Here is a 19752-nt window from a genome sequence, read left to right as displayed (position 1 = left end):
TTCAGGTCGTCCTGATCTTGGTTTCAGGTCGTCCTGATCTTGGTTTCAGGTCGTCCTGATCTTGGTTTCAGGTTGTCCTGATCCTGGTTTCAGGTCGTCCTGATCTTGGTTTCAGGTTGTCCTGATCCTGGTTTCAGGTTGTCCTGATCCTGGTTTCAGGTCGTCCTGATCCTGGTTTCAGGTCGTCCTGATCTTTGTTTCAGGTCGTCCTGATCTTTGTTTCAGGTCGTCCTGATCTTTGTTTCAGGTCGTCCTGATGTTTGTTTCAGGTCGTCCTGATCTTGGTTTCAGGTTGTCCTGATCTTGGTTTCAGGTTGTCCTGATCCTTGTTTCAGGTTGTCCTGATCCTTGTTTCAGGTTGTCCCGATCTTGGTTTCAGGTTGTCCCGATCTTGGTTTCAGGTTGTCCCGATCTTGGTTTCAGGTTGTCCCGATCCTGGTTTCAGGTCGTCCTGATCTTGGTTTCAGGTCGTCCTGATCTTGGTTTCAGGTCGTCCTGATCTTGGTTTCAGGTTGTCCTGATCCTTGTTTCAGGTTGTCCTGATCCTTGTTTCAGGTTGTCCCGATCTTGGTTTCAGGTTGTCCCGATCTTGGTTTCAGGTCGTCCTGATCTTGGTTTCAGGTCGTCCTGATCTTGGTTTCAGGTCGTCCTGATCTTGGTTTCAGGTTGTCCTGATCCTGGTTTCAGGTCGTCCTGATCTTGGTTTCAGGTTGTCCTGATCTTGGTTTCAGGTCATCCTGATCCTTGTTTCAGGTCGTCCTGATCCTTGTTTCAGGTTGTCCCGATCCTGGTTTCAGGTTGTCCCGATCCTGGTTTCAGGTGGTCCCGATCTTGGTTTCAGGTTGTCCTGATCTTGGTTTCAGGTTGTCCTGATCCTGGTTTCAGGTCGTCCTGATCCTGGTTTCAGGTTGTCCTGATCCTGGTTTCAGGTTGTCCTGATCCTTGTTTCAGGTTGTCCTGATCTTGGTTTCAGGTTGTCCTGATCTTGGTTTCAGGTCGTCCTGATCCTGGTTTCAGGCAGTCCTGATCCTGGTTTCAGGTTGTCCTGATCCTTGTTTCAGGTTGTCCTGATCTTGGTTTCAGGTCATCCTGATCCTTGTTTCAGGTCGTCCTGATCCTTGTTTCAGGTTGTCCTGATCCTTGTTTCAGGTTGTCCTGATCCTTGTTTCAGGTTGTCCTGATCTTGGTTTCAGGTTGTCCTGATCCTTGTTTCAGGTTGTCCTGATCCTGGTTTCAGGTTGTCCTGATCTTGGTTTCAGGTCGTCCTGATCCTTGTTTCAGGTTGTCCTGATCTTGGTTTCAGGTTGTCCTGATCCTTGTTTCAGGTTGTCCTGATCCTTGTTTCAGGTTGTCCTGATCTTGGTTTCAGGTTGTCCTGATCCTTGTTTCAGGTTGTCCTGATCCTTGTTTCAGGTTGTCCCGATATTGGTTTCAGGTTGTCCTGATCTTGGTTTCAGGTAGTCCCGATCTTGGTTTCAGGTTGTCCCCTCAGGTTGTCCTGATCCTGGTTTCAGGTTGTCCTGATCCTGGTTTCAGGTTGTCCTGATCCTTGTTTCAGGTTGTCCTGATCTTGGTTTCAGGTTGTCCTGATCTTTGTTTCAGGTCGTCCTGATCTTTGTTTCAGGTCGTCCTGATCTTGGTTTCAGGTCGTCCTGATCTTGGTTTCAGGTTGTCCTGATCTTGGTTTCAGGTTGTCCTGATCCTTGTTTCAGGTTGTCCTGATCCTTGTTTCAGGTTGTCCCGATCTTGGTTTCAGGTTGTCCCGATCTTGGTTTCAGGTTGTCCTGATCCTGGTTTCAGGTCGTCCTGATCCTGGTTTCAGGTTGTCCTGATCTTGGTTTCAGGTTGTCCTGATCTTGGTTTCAGGTCGTCCTGATCTTGGTTTCAGGTTGTCCTGATCCTGGTTTCAGGTTGTCCTGATCTTGGTTTCAGGTTGTCCTGATCTTGGTTTCAGGTCGTCCTGATCCTGGTTTCAGGTCGTCCTGGTCCTGGTTTCAGGTCGTCCTGATCTTGGTTTCAGGTCGTCCTGACCTTGGTTTCAGGTCGTCCTGATCTTGGTTTCAGGTCGTCCTGATCTTGGTTTCAGGTCGTCCTGATCTTGGTTTCAGGTCGTCCTGATCTTGGTTTCAGGTTGTCCTGATCCTGGTTTCAGGTCGTCCTGATCTTGGTTTCAGGTTGTCCTGATCCTGGTTTCAGGTTGTCCTGATCCTGGTTTCAGGTCGTCCTGATCCTGGTTTCAGGTCGTCCTGATCTTTGTTTCAGGTCGTCCTGATCTTTGTTTCAGGTCGTCCTGATCTTTGTTTCAGGTCGTCCTGATCTTTGTTTCAGGTCGTCCTGATCTTGGTTTCAGGTTGTCCTGATCTTGGTTTCAGGTTGTCCTGATCCTTGTTTCAGGTTGTCCTGATCCTTGTTTCAGGTTGTCCCGATCTTGGTTTCAGGTTGTCCCGATCTTGGTTTCAGGTTGTCCCGATCTTGGTTTCAGGTTGTCCCGATCCTGGTTTCAGGTTGTCCCGATCTTGGTTTCAGGTTGTCCTGATCTTGGTTTCAGGTTGTCCTGATCCTGGTTTCAGGTTGTCCTGATCTTGGTTTCAGGTTGTCCTGATCCTGGTTTCAGGTTGTCCTGATCCTGGTTTCAGGTTGTCCTGATCTTGGTTTCAGGTTGTCCTGATCCTTGTTTCAGGTTGTCCTGATCCTGGTTTCAGGTTGTCCTGATCTTGGTTTCAGGTTGTCCTGATCTTGGTTTCAGGTTGTCCTGATCTTGGTTTCAGGTTGTCCTGATCTTGGTTTCAGGTTGTCCTGATCTTGGTTTCAGGTTGTCCTGATCCTGGTTTCAGGTTGTCCTGATCCTGGTTTCAGGTTGTCCTGATCCTTGTTTCAGGTTGTCCTGATCTTTGTTTCAGGTTGTCCTGATCCTGGTTTCAGGCAGTCCTGATCCTGGTTTCAGGTTGTCCTGATCCTTGTTTCAGGTTGTCCTGATCTTGGTTTCAGGTCATCCTGATCCTTGTTTCAGGTCGTCCTGATCCTTGTTTCAGGTTGTCCTGATCCTTGTTTCAGGTTGTCCTGATCCTTGTTTCAGGTTGTCCTGATCTTGGTTTCAGGTTGTCCTGATCCTTGTTTCAGGTTGTCCTGATCCTGGTTTCAGGTTGTCCTGATCTTGGTTTCAGGTCGTCCTGATCCTTGTTTCAGGTTGTCCTGATCTTGGTTTCAGGTTGTCCTGATCCTTGTTTCAGGTTGTCCTGATCCTTGTTTCAGGTTGTCCTGATCTTGGTTTCAGGTTGTCCTGATCCTTGTTTCAGGTTGTCCTGATCCTTGTTTCAGGTTGTCCCGATATTGGTTTCAGGTTGTCCTGATCTTGGTTTCAGGTAGTCCCGATCTTGGTTTCAGGTTGTCCCCTCAGGTTGTCCTGATCCTGGTTTCAGGTTGTCCTGATCCTGGTTTCAGGTTGTCCTGATCCTTGTTTCAGGTTGTCCTGATCTTGGTTTCAGGTCGTCCTGATCCTTGTTTCAGGTTGTCCTGATCCTGGTTTCAGGTTGTCCCGATATTGGTTTCAGGTCGTCCTGATCCTGGTTTCAGGTTGTCCTGATCTTGGTTTCAGGTTGTCCTGATCCTTGTTTCAGGTTGTCCCGATCTTGGTTTCAGGTTGTCCTGATCCTGGTTTCAGGTTGTCCTGATCCTGGTTTCAAGTTGTCCTGATCCTGGTTTCAAGTTGTCCTGATCCTGGTTTCAGGTCGTCCTGATCCTTGTTTCAGGTTGTCATGATCTTGGTTTCAGGTTGTCCTGATCCTGGTTTCAGGTTGTCCTGATCCTGGTTTCAAGTTGTCCTGATCCTGGTTTCAGGTTGTCCTGATCCTGGTTTCAGGTTGTCCTGATCCTTGTTTCCGGTTGTCATGATCTTGGTTTCAGGTTGTCCTGATCCTGGTTTCAGGTTGTCCTGATCCTGGTTTCAAGTTGTCCTGATCCTGGTTTCAGGTTGTCCTGATCCTGGTTTCAGGTTGTCCTGATCCTGGTTTCAGGTTGTCCTGATCCTGGTTTCAGGTCGTCCTGGTCCTGGTTTCAGGTCGTCCTGATCCTGGTTTCAAGTTGTCCTGATCCTGGTTTCAGGTCGTCCTGATCCTTGTTTCAGGTTGTCCTGATCCTGGTTTCAGACACCTGTCTGCAGGTGCAACTGGTTTTATGAACCCTCCATCTCTGCCGGTGGCCCAAGGCGTGCTCAGAGAAGTGCAGTCGCAAGGAAAGAGTTCTGAAAATGGAAATAACTCGCCAGTTTGGAGCCATGTCTCTGTGAGGAACATAAAATCCATCTTCTGTGCAATAAAAAGATGGTTCAGGAGAACAGTTTTATAGCAATCCATAGGTCGGATCCTGGCAGCCCTGTGGGGATATTAGGAGAGATGGCATCCATCCCACGTTGGATGGAGCCGCTCTCTTATCTAGCAATATGGACTCTTTTTTTAGTCAGCTAAATTGACAACTCAGGGTTGGGACCAGGAGGCAGAATTGTAGTCCTACACACTTTTCTGCAGCTTCCCACCTGCCGCCGCCCACCCAAAACCCCATTCCGACCTTATACAACTCCCCAGCAGTAAGAATTAAACAACACAAAAACACTTCTGGGGTTTATCGTGAAAACTTCATAAAAATAAAAACAATGGATCTAATAAAATCTGAAAATAAGACAATAAAGTGTGGCCTACTGAATATCAGATCCCTCCCAAATAAGTTTATTAGTCAATGACTTGATTGGTGATCACCACATTGATTTATTGTGTCTTACGGAAACCTGGTTACAGCAAGAGGATTATGTTAGTATTAATGAAGCTACGCCAGCTAACTATTTAAACTTTCACATTCCTAGAACTACAGGCAGAGGAGGAGGTGTTGCAGTTATTTTTCAGTCAGAATTATTAATTAATCCTAAGCACAAAACTAACTATAAATCCTTTGAATTCCTGACATTAAATTTATCTCATCCAAAATGGAATTGAGAGAAACCGCTGCTTTTAGCATTAGTGTATCGCCCACCTGGACCTTACTCCGAGTTTCTGACCGAATTCTCTGATCTCTTGTCTGAGTTAGTGCTGACTACTGATAAGGTCATTGTACTAGGTGATTTTAATATTCATGTTGACCATGAAAATGATAGTTTAAACATTTCCTTTAGCTCTATTCTAAACTCAATTGGGTTTTCACAAAATGTCCATGGAGCCACTCACTCTCATGGCCATACTCTTGATCTGGTTCTAACATCTGGTATTGAGACTGATAAGCTCAAAGTATTTCCTCAAAACCCTGTCTTGTCCGATCACTTCTTATTAACCTTTGAATTCACTTTATTTGATTACTCACTGACCAAAAATAAATTCTACTATAGTAGATGTTTATCAGACAATATTACAAAATTTAAACAATCAATTGAATCAATTTTTTCCCCTCTACCATGTGTTAGCATGACTGAGAGTCCCCCTTTAAGCCTTACTCCTGCTCAGATTGATCAACATGCTGATACTATAACAGCTTCAATGCGTACAACCTTGGATAATGTTGCTCCCCTAAAGAAGAAGAAATTAGGTAAGATTATGAAGGCTCCCTGGTTTAATTCCCAGCTTCGAGCTCTAAAACAGGCATCAAGGCGTTTGGAAAACAGATGGCGTTCATCAGGACTAGAGGAGTCTCGCTTAACCTGGAAAGAAAGTTTAATCGTATACAAAAAAGCCTTACGTATGGCAAGAACAGCTTATTATTCATCATTGATAGAGGAAAACAAAAACAACCCTCGGTTTCTTTTCAGCACTGTAGCCAGGCTTACTAGGAGCCGGAGCGCTGTGGAGCCATGTATTCCTTTCTCACTTAGCTGTGATGATTTCATGTATTTTTTCAGGAATAAAATTGACACTATTAGAGATCAAATTCACAATATTCTTCCTTCTACCTATAATGTTGAGCCTGTTGTGGTCTCCGAAGCATCCTTAGAACCAGGATCTGACTTGTGTCTAAATAGTTTCTGTCCTGTCCAACCCTCTGAATTAACTAAAATAATAGCTTCATCTAAACCATCCACCTGTATCTTAGACCCTCTCCCAACGAGCCTCTTTAAGGACATTTTCCCTTTAATTAATACATCACTACTAAGTCTTATCAATATGTCTTTAGTGACAGGATATGTACCACAATCATTTAAAACTGCTGTAATCAAGCCTTTACTTAAAAAGCAATCTCTGGATCCAGAGGTGATAGCAAATTATAGACCTATATCTAACCTCCCGTTTATGTCCAAAATTCTGGAGAAAATAGTTTCAGCTCAGCTACATGCCCACCTGAGCAGAAATAATTTATGCGAGGAGTTTCAGTCAGGATTTAGAGCTCATCATAGTACTGAGACGGCATTGGTGAAAGTTACTAATGACCTTCTTATGGCCTCAGACAAAGGACTTGTGTCCGTACTTATCTTGCTTGATCTTAGTGCTGCATTTGATACAGTCGATCATAACATTCTGTTACAGAGACTAGAACAGGTGGTTGGAATTACAGGTACAGCGTTAAGCTGGTTTAAATCATATTTATCTGATAGACTTCAGTTTGTTCATGTAAATGACAAGTCCTCCTCCCAAACTACAGTAAGTCATGGAGTTCCTCAAGGTTCTGTACTTGGACCAGTACTCTTCACGCTATATATGCTCCCTTTAGGCAAAATTATTAGACAGCATGGAATAAACTTTCATTGTTATGCAGATGATACTCAGATATACTTATCCTTTAAACCAGATGAAACAAATCAGCCCAATAGGCTACAAAATTGTCTCATAGACATAAAGACTTGGATGTCTAGAAATTTTCTCCTCTTAAACTCAGATAAGACTGAAGTAATTCTCGTTGGATCTGGAAAACTCAGAGCTAAATTTTCCGGTTTTGTAATGAACCTGGATGGCATTACTTTAGCTTCCAGTGCTACAGTGAGAAACCTTGGAGTAATATTTGACCCTGACCTGTCCTTTGGCCCACATATTAAGCAGGTTACTAAAACAGCCTTCTTTCATTTACGTAATAAAGCCAAAATTAGGGACATTCTGTCTCAGAGTGATGCAGAAAAACTGGTTCATGCTTTTGTTACTTCGAGACTAGATTACTGTAACTCTCTATTACTGGGCTGTCCTAAATATGCCCTGAAAACCCTTCAGCTGATCCAGAATTCTGCAGCCAGAGTCCTGACCAGAACCAGCAGGACAGATCATATTTCTCCAGTTTTAGCCTCTCTTCATTGGCTGCCTGTTGAATCTAGAATAGAATTTAAAATCCTTCTCCTTACATATAAAGCCCTCCACAACCAGGCACCACTATATATCAAAGACCTCATAGTTCCTTATATACCAAGCAGAGTACTTCGTTCGCAGACTGCAGGCTTACTTGTGGTTCCTAGAGTCTCAAAGAGCCAAGCAGGAGGCAGAGCCTTTGGTTATCAGGCCCCTCTCTTATGGAATAAGCTCCCAGTTAGTGTTAGGGAAGCAGACACCCTCCCCACCTTTAAGACTAGGCTGAAGACTTATCTTTTTGATAAGTCCTATAGCTAGGGATGGTTAGCATCCCTTAGTTATGCTGCTATAGGTTTAGACTGCTGAGGGACATTTCCTGATACACTGAGCTTCTTTCTTTTTCTCTTTATCTCTCTCTTTTACCCCCCCCCCCCCCCCCCCCATAACAGTGTTGCATCATTAACATGTATGTCTCCTGTCTCAGCAGGTCTCCCTGGCCGGGAGTAGCAGTTCCTGTTGTCTGTTGTCTTTCTGTCCTCTTCCCCCCACACAGCAGAGGCAGATGGCTGCCTGTCCTTGAGCCGGGTTCTGCCGGAGGTTTCCTTCCTGTTAAAAGGGAGTTTTTTCCTTCCCACTCTTGCCAGTGTGCTTGCTCAGGATGGGAGATTGAGTTGGACTCAACTCAATCTGTTGGTTTCCTTATATAGGCTGTTATGAATTGGCTTTCATTATGTTTTCCCCTCTGTCTGTAAAGTGTCTTGAGATGGCATTGCCGTGATTTGACGCGATATAAATAAAGATGAATTGAATTGAATCCAGGATCCACCGGATCTATCCAGCCCTCTGTGATACGAGGCCTCGAGCAGAAGATGCCGCAGGCCAAGGTCCAAACGTCCGGGAAGCACAGGCTGGATCCACCGGAGTCCAGGTGTTTAAGGTGAGGAGTAAATCCGAAAGCTTTGGATTTCACGCGGTAACCTCCGGGTTTTCCGTGCTTTCCACTTTTACCAGCGGAGCACAGCAGGTGTGTCGGGAGGAGGAAGTTTGATGTGAAAGCACGACATGACTGGCACCTTTAATGACCCGTCGGTGGAAGTTTTAGTCTTTTCATAAAAAATACCAACATGTTGAATAAAGAGGTCAGAACAACTTCACAACAGTTGAAAAGAGAAAAAATTTTTAAAATCTGAGCATTGGCTGCATCCCGAGGAAGATCTTACGGTCGACGGTGAGCGTGGCCGACACGCGGTCGTTCCCGCAGACGAAGGTGTACTCGGCGGAGTCGTCCCTGCTGGTGTTCATGATCTTCAGCTGGTGGAGCTTCCCCTGAACCACGATCCGGAACTTCTCGCTCATCTCGATCTCCACGCCGTTCTTCAGCCAGGTGGACGGCACGTTGAAGTGCGACACCTCGCACTCCAACGTGGCCGCCTGCGTCTCGGGAACCTGCAGGTTCTTCATGGGTCTGGTGACTCGCAGTGCTGCAGGAAGACCACGCAGAAACGCGAAATGAGTGGATGTTGAGACGTGTGTTCCATGCTGAAACGTATCTGGAAAGCTGAAACTTACACTCCACGGTGAGGCGAGCGCTGCACTGCAGGTGTCCAACCACGGCCGTGTACTCGCCCTCCTTGCTGTTGTCCACGTTCTGAACAATCAGTTTGTGGGTCCTCTTCTCAGAAAGCAAGTGGTAGTGCTCACTTGACTTTAGCTCCTGCTGCTTGAACATCCATTTCACTGGCACGTCGTCCTCTGAGATGCTGACTTCAAACACAGCTGTTGCGCCCAACAGTGAAGTCACATCCTTCGGCTTCTTCAGGATCTTGATGGCTGGAGGAAAAAATCACATCACAGTCATAAACCCAAACATCCTGGAACTTGATGTCCAAACTGAGGAGATGGTTTGTTACTTACTCTCAACATTCAGTCTGGCGTTTGCAGACAGCTTTCCCAGTTTAAAAGAGTAGACAGACTCGTCGTGGGTGGTGCAGTTTTTGATTTTCAGGGTGTGGATGGTTCCCTCGATGGTGATTTCATATTTCTCGCTGGATTTGAGCTCAACTCCGTTCCTGATCCACTGCACTCCCCTCACGTTCTCATGGGTCAACTCCAGGCTGAACACAGCCTCCTGAGTCTGGACCACATTCAGGTTCTTCAGGGTCTTCTTGATCTTCACAGCTATGCAGAAAAATGTCACCATGAATCCACGACTGGTGGATTTTTCAACCAGGAGACGTCAGGCAGGAGCTGCTTTTAAACAGAATCTATCTGAATCTGACACCTGAAGTTAACTTGCTGATTTAAGACTTCGCCATAGTGGGAAATACGCTGTTAGCTATCTTCCTAAGAGGCAGGCCAGTAAAAGGATCTCAGTTTAGCTGAGTCTATCTGTTTCAATAAAGGATCATTTATTTCCATGCAGAGCTTGTGATGAGTTAACCTCATTAGTAAGGACACAAAAATTCATTTTCATTACTTCCAGGCTTTGGTTTGTACCCCCATCAGCCCTGCTGGATGCTGGGAAAACCCACACCCTGACATGACCCACCTGCACACCTCTGGAGACCACCCCAGCCTGATACTTACATGATAGCACAGGCTTTAGCATGGAGGGACTAACAGCTAGTATCTCTCACAGACTGAGTCTCCATCTGGTGGACGTTAGTATTGGTAGGTTAGTAACCATCCGACAGGCTGAGAAAGTATCTACTGCACTGCTTACTAGCATGTTGGAGTGAATTATTATTATTGTGACACACTACTGCCATCTTCTGTTGATGGGACTGTCAGAGTCTCCCACCATAAACCAGAAACTGACTTCTAAGGTCCATCTTAGGAGAAAAACTACATGATTTTATTGTGTTGTGTCTTTAATTTATAGTAAAGGTCGACGGTCATAAAAAATCTGAACCTACCTTCAACTCTCAGGTTGGCCGACGTTTTGGAAGTCGCGACCTGGTATGTGTACTCGCCGATGTCAGTGGCTTTGGTGATGACAATGACCAGGCGTCGCATGGCGCCATCTACCTCGCTCAGCACATTCTCGCTGAAGTCGACCGGCTGGCCATCTTTCAGCCACTTTCCCTCGGCTGCCGGGTTGGCTACTTGACACTCCAGCACTGCAGTCTGGGAGTCCGCCACCACTAAGTCGCGTAGAGGCTTCTTGATGGCACCACCTGGTGATAGAGGACAAGCAGTTACTGACATGTCAGGTGAGAGCGGTAAGCTTGTTCCCAATGTGTCCATACCTGTCACAGTGAGAGAAGCAGTGCACATCTTCTCGCCGGCAGCAAACATGTACTCGCCCTCTTCGTCCTTCATCGCGTTCATGACTGTCAGGCAATGCTGTTTATGCTTGGACTCTATCTTGTGCTTGGCACTGGCTTTGAGTGGCTGCCTCTTGAAAGTCCAGAAAGGGTCGATGCCCGGGTGAGAGACCTCAACATTAAAGGTGACATTCTCAGACTCCGAGCACTTCTCGTCTTTCATCGGCTTCACAATCTGGACAGCTGTTAAAATGGAACAAGGATTGAGTCTGAACAAGTCACCAGTGATCATCTTTGCCAAAATTAAATGTACAAAAGATCCTATTTTATTTGGAAGGCAGCAAGATGATCTTTAGCTTCACAGCAAACAGAGTTAATCAGCAGATCATCTCAAACTTTCAGTAGAAATTATGAAAGCCTAACAGATTGTAATCTGGAAATGAATCAAAGTCAACAAGAGCTGAAAATATTTCCCTGTTAAACTTACCCTGAACAGTAAATTTGCAGCTGGTGTCGACTCGGCCCACCACCAGTTTGTACTGCCCTTCATCTGAAGCGTAGGTCCTGTTGAAGACCAGGCGCTGCTTGGCTCCTTTTGCCACCATATTGATTCGCTCACTGGACGTTAGCAGCTTGTCGTTGTGGTACCATTTCACAGAGCTAACATCCTGAGCGGAGATCTTGGCCTCCAGGACAGCCTTGGTGCCTTCAACAGCAGTTGTGTCCTTCAGTGGGGTCAAGATGCCAATAGCTGCAAGACGGGATCAAGCATCCTGTTTGAGACGCTGTTTTTTAGGAGATCACAATGTTTTAAAAGAGGCATGCATTGAAGGGACCTACTCTGGATGACCAGCTTTGCAGTGGTTGTGATTTCATGATCGGGAACCACGAAAGAGTACATCCCAAAGTCATCCTTGTTGGTATCCTCAATCAGCAGTTTATGAACTTGTTTGTCAATGACGATGTGCACGCGGTTGGAGGCTGTGATTGGTTGACCGTTCTTCTTCCAGGATCCTTCAACATTCTCCTGAGAGAACTTGACCTCAAGCTGAGCAATGTCACCCTCACAAACAACCAGGTCTGTTAAAGGCTGCATCAGGGTCACAGGACGCACTGAAACACAAAGACAAACATGTTCTGGGTTGATACAACCAGGAACCAGTCTTGTGAAATAATCTCCAGACTAATTATATGACCAGTTTTCAGAACATCTAGAATACCAAACTTACATTTCATCTTCAGTGAAGCACTTGTCCTGAGTTCACCCACTTTGAAGGTATATTGTCCCTGGTCTTCCTTCTTGACATCTTTCACAGAGAGAGTGTGTCTTCCACGGCGGGAGGACATGACGTATTTACTGCTGGGAGAAAGCAGCTTTTCTCCGAAGAACCAGCTGCCTTCAGCGTCCTCACGAGACACCAAGCATTCAAACTCTCCGGAGTAGGTCTCTGGCACCTCGACGCTCTCCAGCTGCTTCAGGATCTCCAGAGGAGCTCCTGTTGATCACATGATGCCAACATTACATTAACTACTGATCCGAAAAGATTTCAACAGCTGGTAATAAATGAGAGGTAAAGACCATCCAAGTCCACTCCACTATTTTCACAGGCACTGAGAAAAGTTTAATGTTAGAGGCTTCATGTGGTCTGAAGGTGAATTCAAACTGAGGAACCAGCCTTTCAATAACTCATGTGGTCTCAGGATGGACCCACCAACTTTAGGAAATATCATCAGTCTAAAAATAATTTGGATTTTCTACATGTTCCCCAACACACCTTCAACATTAAGCTTGGCACTAGTCCTGATGTTATTGTCGTCTACGACCACGCAGGTGTACTCTGCATCGTCCCTCATACTAATCATCAGCACCGACAGAAAGTGGACCTTTCTGTCAGAGTGCATCCTGTACTTGTCTCCAGAGAAGATCTCCATATTGTCCTTCAGCCATTTGACCTTCACAAAAGGCTCATTTGTTTCACACTCAAATGTAGCCATGGTGTCCTTCTCCTTGGCGTCGGTGTCCTCCAGCTTCTGGGAGAAGGTGATGACTTGTTTTGCTGTGAAGTGTTTCAGAAAGACATTCATTAGAAAACTACAAATTAATCAGAGCACATTTAGAGAATCCAGCATTCCAATACCTTGGACTAGCAGGAAAGCGTGGCCTGAAGTCTCTCCAGCAGTGTTGGTAGCTTTGACCATGATGCTAGCTGAGTCTTCCGCCATGACATCTCTGATTACCAGCTCACATACATGGTCCTCAGGCCAGTACCAGTTAATGCGCTCTGACTTCTCCATTTGAACACCATTTTTGAACCACTGGCACTCAGGTTCTGGTCTACCAACAACTCTGCATCTGAATTTGACTTCATCACCTTGTGCCACTGTCTGGCTAGTGATTCGCTCCAAAATTTTAGGAGCTTCCATGCTAGCAGAGAGCTTAACTCTCTCTGGTTTCAGAGGTTTTGCGGTAGCTTTACGCCGATCCTCTTCCTTCGTCTTCTCAGCCTCCTCCTTCTCTTTGGCATGATGAAGCAGCTCCTCCTTAGCCTTCTTCAGCAGATCTTCATAGGAGTCGTCTCTCTTACGAGACTTGAGCTCCACTGCAGTTATGGACTCATAGTAGCCTTCCTCTGTCCTGCGCTTGAACTTGCTCCTAAGCTCCTCAGATTCCTCTCTGGCTTTCTCATGAACGATTCTCTGGGCCTTTTTAAGCTTTACCACCTCCTTTAGCTGAAGCTCCTCTGCAGGCTTCTCCACCTTCACCACCTCAAACGGCATCTTTGCAGGCTCAGTCTCAGCTGCCTTGGCCTCAGGAGCACGGCGAAGATGAGTCCTGAAGTCTTCCTTCAGCTGAATCTCCAGCTTCACAATGTACTCAGCTGAGCCCAGGTTGTTATCTGCCACCACTTTAACCTCCCCTCCATCATAAGATTTGATATCCGTGATCTCCAGGTAGTAAATCCCGTCGTAACGGAGTCTGTATCGCTTGCTTTTGCGGATGAGTTGTCCGTTGAGGTACCAGTTGACCTTGGGAGCTGGATATCCAGTTACTCTGCAACGGAACCGGGCCGTATCACCCTCCTGAACAGTGACTGGTTCAGGCAGCAGGACAATCTCAGGTTTAGTTTTCTCTGATTCTTCTTCAGCTGTGACTCCATATGGTCCGCCCTCGTGGGCCATGCGTTCCATCTCGTCGATCCGGTGGGCTCCCTTCCTGCCTTCAGGAAGCTGCGTCTCCTCCACCAGACCCTTCTCGTCCTTGACAATGAGCGTGGCCGAGGTCTGGTCCACTCCAAACTTGTTGGTGGCTCTGCAGGTGATGACGCCGCTGTCTCTGGCATAAGCCACCTCGTAGTCCAGGCTGCAGTAGCCAAATTCGTTGACCATGCGCAGCCGGTTGGCAGCGGCCAGAGGTTTTCCGTCATGGAGCCACTCTACCATCATGGTGGGGTCACCGATGGGGGTCAGTCTGCACTCGAAGTGAGCCGGACCAAAGCGCTTCATGCGGACAGAGGTCAGCTTTTTCTTGAACTGAGGTTTCTGCTGCTTCTCTTTGTCGTAAAGGTCTCCGTCTTCCCACTGCTCCTGACCGTACCGCAGGTGAAGCGGTTCCAGCTCTGGAGCAGCGATCTCTTTGGCTTTGTAGGTTCCTTTGGGAATGATGAGCTTCCTCTCTGGCTCCGGCTCAGCATATTCCACCTCTACATTGACCCGACAGCGGGTGGTGTCTCTGCCGGCCTTGTTGATGGCTGTCGCTGTGTACCAGGCGCTGTCCGAGCCCGATGCAGATGGGATCTGGAACTTGGCCTCTCCTTTAGTTCCCTCGATCCTGGAACATCCAAACTCTCATTTTACAACCAGGTCACAATCTTGAATTGCTTTTATCAAGCAAAATGTGATGCAAGAAGCTCTCATTTTGGACATTTGATGATGGTTTTTAAATTATGTTGGAAATATTTAAAGATGAAGATAGCTGAAGCTCAGTCAACTGAAGCCTATCTCAATCCTACCATCTCCACATCATCCATCCTTCCATCATCCAGCAATTCATTTATACATCCTTCTATCATTCATCAATTAATCTATCCATCCTTCCATTCTATTCTACAGTCATTTAGCACCATCCATCCATCCAACTACCATCCATCCCTCCCATTCATCCATTCATCATCCAACCATTAATCCCATTCATCCATCTATCCAACCATCATCCATCCATCCATCCACTGTCCATTCATCCAACCACCATCCATCCATACATCCATCAGACCATCATCCAACCATCCATCCATCATCTATCCTTCCATCGATCCAACCACCGTCCATTCATCCATTCATCATCCAACCATTAATCCCATTCATCCATCTATCCAACCATCATCCATCCATTCATCCAACCACCATCCATCCATACATCCATCAGACCATCATCCAACCATCCATCCATCATCTATCCTTCCATCGATCCAACCACCGTCCATTCATCCATTCATCATCCAACCATCCATCATCCAACCATCCAACCATCCATCCATTCATCATCCAACCATCCATCCATCCCATTCATCCATCCATCCATTCATCATCCAACCATCAAACCATCCATCATCCATCCATCGATCCAACCACCGTCCATTCATCCAACCACCATCCATCCATCCAACCATTCACCATCCATCTTTCCATCCATTGATCCAACCATCCATACATCCATCCATCCATCCATCTCATATATACATCCATCCATTCATCATCCATCCATTCATCCGTCAATCCATACATCTTTCTATCATCCATTCATTAATCTATCCATACATCCATACATACATCCAACCATCATTAATCCATCCATCCATCCAACCACTGTCGATCCATCCAACCACCATCCATCCATACATCCATCCAACCATCATTAATCCATCCATCCATCATCGATCCATCCATTGATCCAACCACCGTCCATTCATCATCCAACCATCCGTCATCCAACCATCCAACCATCCATTCATCCAACCATTCAACCATCCATCCATCCATCCATCCATCCATCCATCCATCCATCCAACCACCATCCATCCCTCCCATCCATGCATCCATCCCATTTATCCATCCATCCAACCATCATTAATCCATCCATCCATCCAACCATCATCAATCCATCCATCCATCATCCATCCAACCATCATCAATCCATCCATCCATCATCCATCCATCCATCCAACCACCGTCCATTCATCCAACCACCATCCATCCATCCAACCATTCACCATCCATCTTTCCATCCATTGATCCAACCATCCATACATCCATCCATCCATCCATCTCATATATACATCCATCCATTCATCATCCAACCATCCGTCATCCATCCATTCATCCATCAATCCACACATCTTTCTATCATCCATTCATTAATCTATCCATACATCCATACATACATCCAACCATCATTAATCCATCCATCCATCCAACCACTGTCGATCCATCCAACCACCATCCATCCATACATCCATCCAACCATCATCAATCCATCCATCCATCATCGATCCATCCATTGATCCAACCACCGTCCATTCATCATCCAACCATCCGTCATCCAACCATCCATTCATCCAACCATTCAACCATCCATCCATCCATCCATCCATCCATCCATCCAACCACCATCCATCCCTCCCATCCATGCATCCATCCCATTTATCCATCCATCCAACCATCATTAATCCATCCATCCATCCAACCATAATCAATCCATCCATCCATCATCCATCCAACCATCATCAATCCATCCATCCATCATCCATCCATTCATCCAACCACCATCCATCCATCCAACCATTCACCATCCATCTTTCCATCCATTGATCCAACCATCCATACATCCATCCATCCATCCATCTCATATATACATCCATCCATTCATCATCCAACCATCCGTCATCCATCCATTCATCCGTCAATCCATACATCTTTCTATCATCCATTCATTAATCTATCCATACATCCATACATACATCCAACCATCATTAATCCATCCATCCATCCAACCACTGTCGATCCATCCAACCACCATCCATCCATACATCCATCCAACCATCATCAATCCATCCATCCATCATCGATCCATCCATTGATCCAACCACCGTCCATTCATCATCCAACCATCTGTCATCCAACCATCCATTCATCCAACCATTCAACCATCCATCCATCCATCCATCCATCCAACCACCATCCATCCCTCCCATCCATGCATCCATCCCATTTATCCATCCATCCAACCATCATTAATCCATCCATCCATCCAACCATCATCAATCCATCCATCCATCATCCATCCAACCATCATCAATCCATCCATCCATCATCCATCCATCCATCCAACCACCGTCCATTCATCCCATTACCATCCATCCATCCACCATCCAACCATTCGCCATCCATCTGTCCATCCATTGATCCAACCATCCATCCATCCATCCATGGATCCCATTTATCCATTCATCCATTCATCATCCAACCATCCATTCATCCATGCATTCATCATCCAACCATCCATCCATTCATCCATCTGACATATTTCTATTTAAACTTGGTGGTTTCTATAAATCTGTCATCCAGATTAAACATACTTGATGTTTGGGTGCTTGTGAGGGGTGACGATGTCGCTGTTCTTCAGCCACACAATGTCGGGCAGCGGGTTTCCAATGGCTTTCACCGCAAGTTCAACCACAGTTCCTTGCTTCACACTGATGTTCCTCAGCTTCTCAGTGAACTGCGGTCGCACCAATGTTTCTTTGGCTGGAGAAGTCAGAACACCAAACAAACAAAAGAGCATTGTTCAAAAATACTCTTATTAGTTTTTAAAGCTCTAAAAGGTCATAGTCCAAAATATTTATCAGACTTTCTTTTAGCTTTTGAAGTTCCCAGAGCTCTCGGGTCCTTGGGGGCTAGTGTCTTGTTTGCCCCAATGACAGAAAGCAGGTAATATGAAGAAGCATATTTCAGTGTTTATTGTCCTAGCCTGTGGAACAGCTTTCCAGAGGACCTGGAGGCAGCTTAAGACTAACCTCATTAGTTAAGCTTTAGATTAATTATTTTTCAGGCTGCAATTGTTTTCATCCTTTTATTTTACGTTTACTTTATTATTTTACCATATCTTCATTTTAATGTATAATGTTTTTAGTTCCTTTAAATTTTTTTAAAATCTAATTTCAGCATTTTTATTTGTCTTTTATTTTTTAATATATCTTTATGTTTATGATTGATGTTTTTATTCTCTTCAAATTTTATTTTTACTTCATATGTTTTTTGGGTGGCGCGTCTTGAGACATAATTTTATGTAAATGTGTGTTGCTGCGTGATCATGTGGAAGCGTGAGCTGTATGTTGTGTGAATGTGAGTTTCATGGCTTCTCCATCTGGAGAATTTGATTGGTTATATTGTTCTTTTTATCTTTTTTCATGTAAAGCACTTTGCACTACATTTATAAATAATGATTGATTGATTGGTTGATTAACTGATTGATTGAACATGCAACACGAAGTGAGGTGGAGTCTCACCATCAACGGTGAGAGTGACGGAGATGGACGAACGTCCAGCTCTGTTCTGAGCCACCACTGTCCACTCTCCAGAGTCTTGAGGCATAGCCGGGACGATGATCAGGGACTGGGTACCATCCTCTTTGACCACTATCTTGTGCGTGTAGTCGCTAACCACTTGTTGTCCTGGTGACAGATACAATTTGAATGTGAAAAAAAAAACTTTCTTTGTAAGACCTTTTATGGAGACTTCTATGTGGAACTAACCATTGTGGAACCAGTATGTGTCGGGCATTGGCCTGCCCACAACCTTCAGGTCAAACCGGGCGGTCTGCCCTTCAGAGCATTTAGATGAGAAAGGCTTGGTGACAAAAACAGGTTTGTAGAGTCTTTCCAGCTGAGTCTCATCAGTTTCATCGAGCCGACGGGCCGGTGAACGTCCAGGAGAACGGCTGGGCGAACGGCCAGGAGAGCGGCTCAGAGAACGAGGAGATGTGGACCTGGGGAGATATTAATCATCATTAATGATCTAATTAAGTCTCCTGAATGTTAAACATTTCATTTGTAGTGAAACTTACCTGATTCTCTGCACTGCAGGCTGCGGTGTAAATCTCTGAGTAGCAGCTCCAGATGGCTCCACATAGAGCTTCCCTGAGCTCACAGCATTCCCCTTCATGTTGGAGGCGAAGGCGGTGTAGACACCTTCATCCTCCGGGTGCACCACAGGCAGACGAAGGCTAGCCCGTCCGTCCTGCAGAACCTCCATCTGGTAGTGGTCTCTGGTCTTAATGCGTTGGCCGTCCTTGTACCAGACGATCTGCCAGAAGTTGAAAAGTCAGTTTTACAGACTGAACCTTTTATTTATTAGTCTGATCAGTTTGTTAATGGAAACTTCTATCACCTTGGGGAGCGGCATTCCGGCCATCTTGCAGTGGAAGGTGACCCCCATGCCCTCCATGATTCTGTAGTTTTTGACCGGAGTGTCGAAGGCAGGTTGTACCGCCTCGGTGGGGGCAGCGGTCACCATCAGCTCTCCGTCTTCAGTAACGATCTCTCGGTAAGTGATCTTCATGATGTTCAGCTCGATTTCCTGGATGATCCTCTGCTCCATGGCAGATAGATGAAACTCCTGGAGATGTGTCAATCAATCAGTTGATCAATCAATAAAATGAATTCAAGTTCTAAGGCTGAGAATGTTCCTGCTTTTTAAATTTTCAGAATTTTCAATTTTCAGAATACTTCTTTCATGTGAATGTTTTCTTTCTATGTTCTCTGAAATAAACGCCTCATGTTTACCAGCTGCAGTATCACGGGGACCAGTAGGGGGCGGTGTAGAGACCAGTTTGACCTTTTTTGTTGCCGAGGACCATTTTGACTGACTAGACACTGTTCAGGGTCAGGCTCCAACACACCACAGCGGGATCTTCAAGTGAACCCAGCAGTGACCTCCTCTTTCGTCTCCATGGTTATCTGTTGTTTCCATCCTACAACTTCAGCATGACTACCGAGACTGAGGTAGGTTGTTCCCATCCCTGCTTGTGATCATAGAATCCAAGCTGGGATGAGAACAATGATGGAACTGATTGGCTATGAGAATCAGAGGTTCAAAAGTTAAACAGTGTATCATCCTAAGAAGACTTAGGAGACAATATTTTATACAAATTGGAGTAAAATTGAGGATTTAATTTTTTTTACTTA

General features: G+C 45.6%; 1 protein-coding gene across 4 annotated transcripts in view; it reads right to left on the bottom strand.

Annotated features, from left to right (window-relative positions):
- The window catches only part of ttn.1 (titin, tandem duplicate 1), a 215722-nt gene that overhangs the window by 166714 nt on the left and 29256 nt on the right, over positions 1-19752 (bottom strand). For all 4 annotated transcript variants that reach the window (XM_079253959.1, XM_079253960.1, XM_079253961.1 and 1 more), the window contains exons 14-28: positions 18956-19183; positions 18633-18871; positions 18322-18554; positions 18076-18240; positions 17146-17314; positions 12652-14342; positions 12289-12570; positions 11743-12009; positions 11354-11626; positions 11001-11264; positions 10496-10756; positions 10163-10423; positions 9162-9425; positions 8817-9077; positions 8468-8728 (exon numbers count right to left, since the gene is read on the bottom strand). In XM_079253959.1, the coding sequence (XP_079110085.1) occupies positions 8468-8728; positions 8817-9077; positions 9162-9425; positions 10163-10423; positions 10496-10756; positions 11001-11264; positions 11354-11626; positions 11743-12009; positions 12289-12570; positions 12652-14342; positions 17146-17314; positions 18076-18240; positions 18322-18554; positions 18633-18871; positions 18956-19183 (5119 nt within the window). The remainder of the gene's footprint in view (positions 1-8467; positions 8729-8816; positions 9078-9161; positions 9426-10162; positions 10424-10495; positions 10757-11000; positions 11265-11353; positions 11627-11742; positions 12010-12288; positions 12571-12651; positions 14343-17145; positions 17315-18075; positions 18241-18321; positions 18555-18632; positions 18872-18955; positions 19184-19752) is intronic.

Source organism: Telmatherina bonti, assembly GCF_933228915.1.
Source record: "Telmatherina bonti genome assembly, chromosome: 15".
NCBI lineage: Eukaryota > Metazoa > Chordata > Actinopteri > Atheriniformes > Telmatherinidae > Telmatherina > Telmatherina bonti.
The sequence above is the reverse complement of the archived record's forward strand: the minus strand, read 5'-3'. Positions and strand labels throughout refer to the sequence as shown.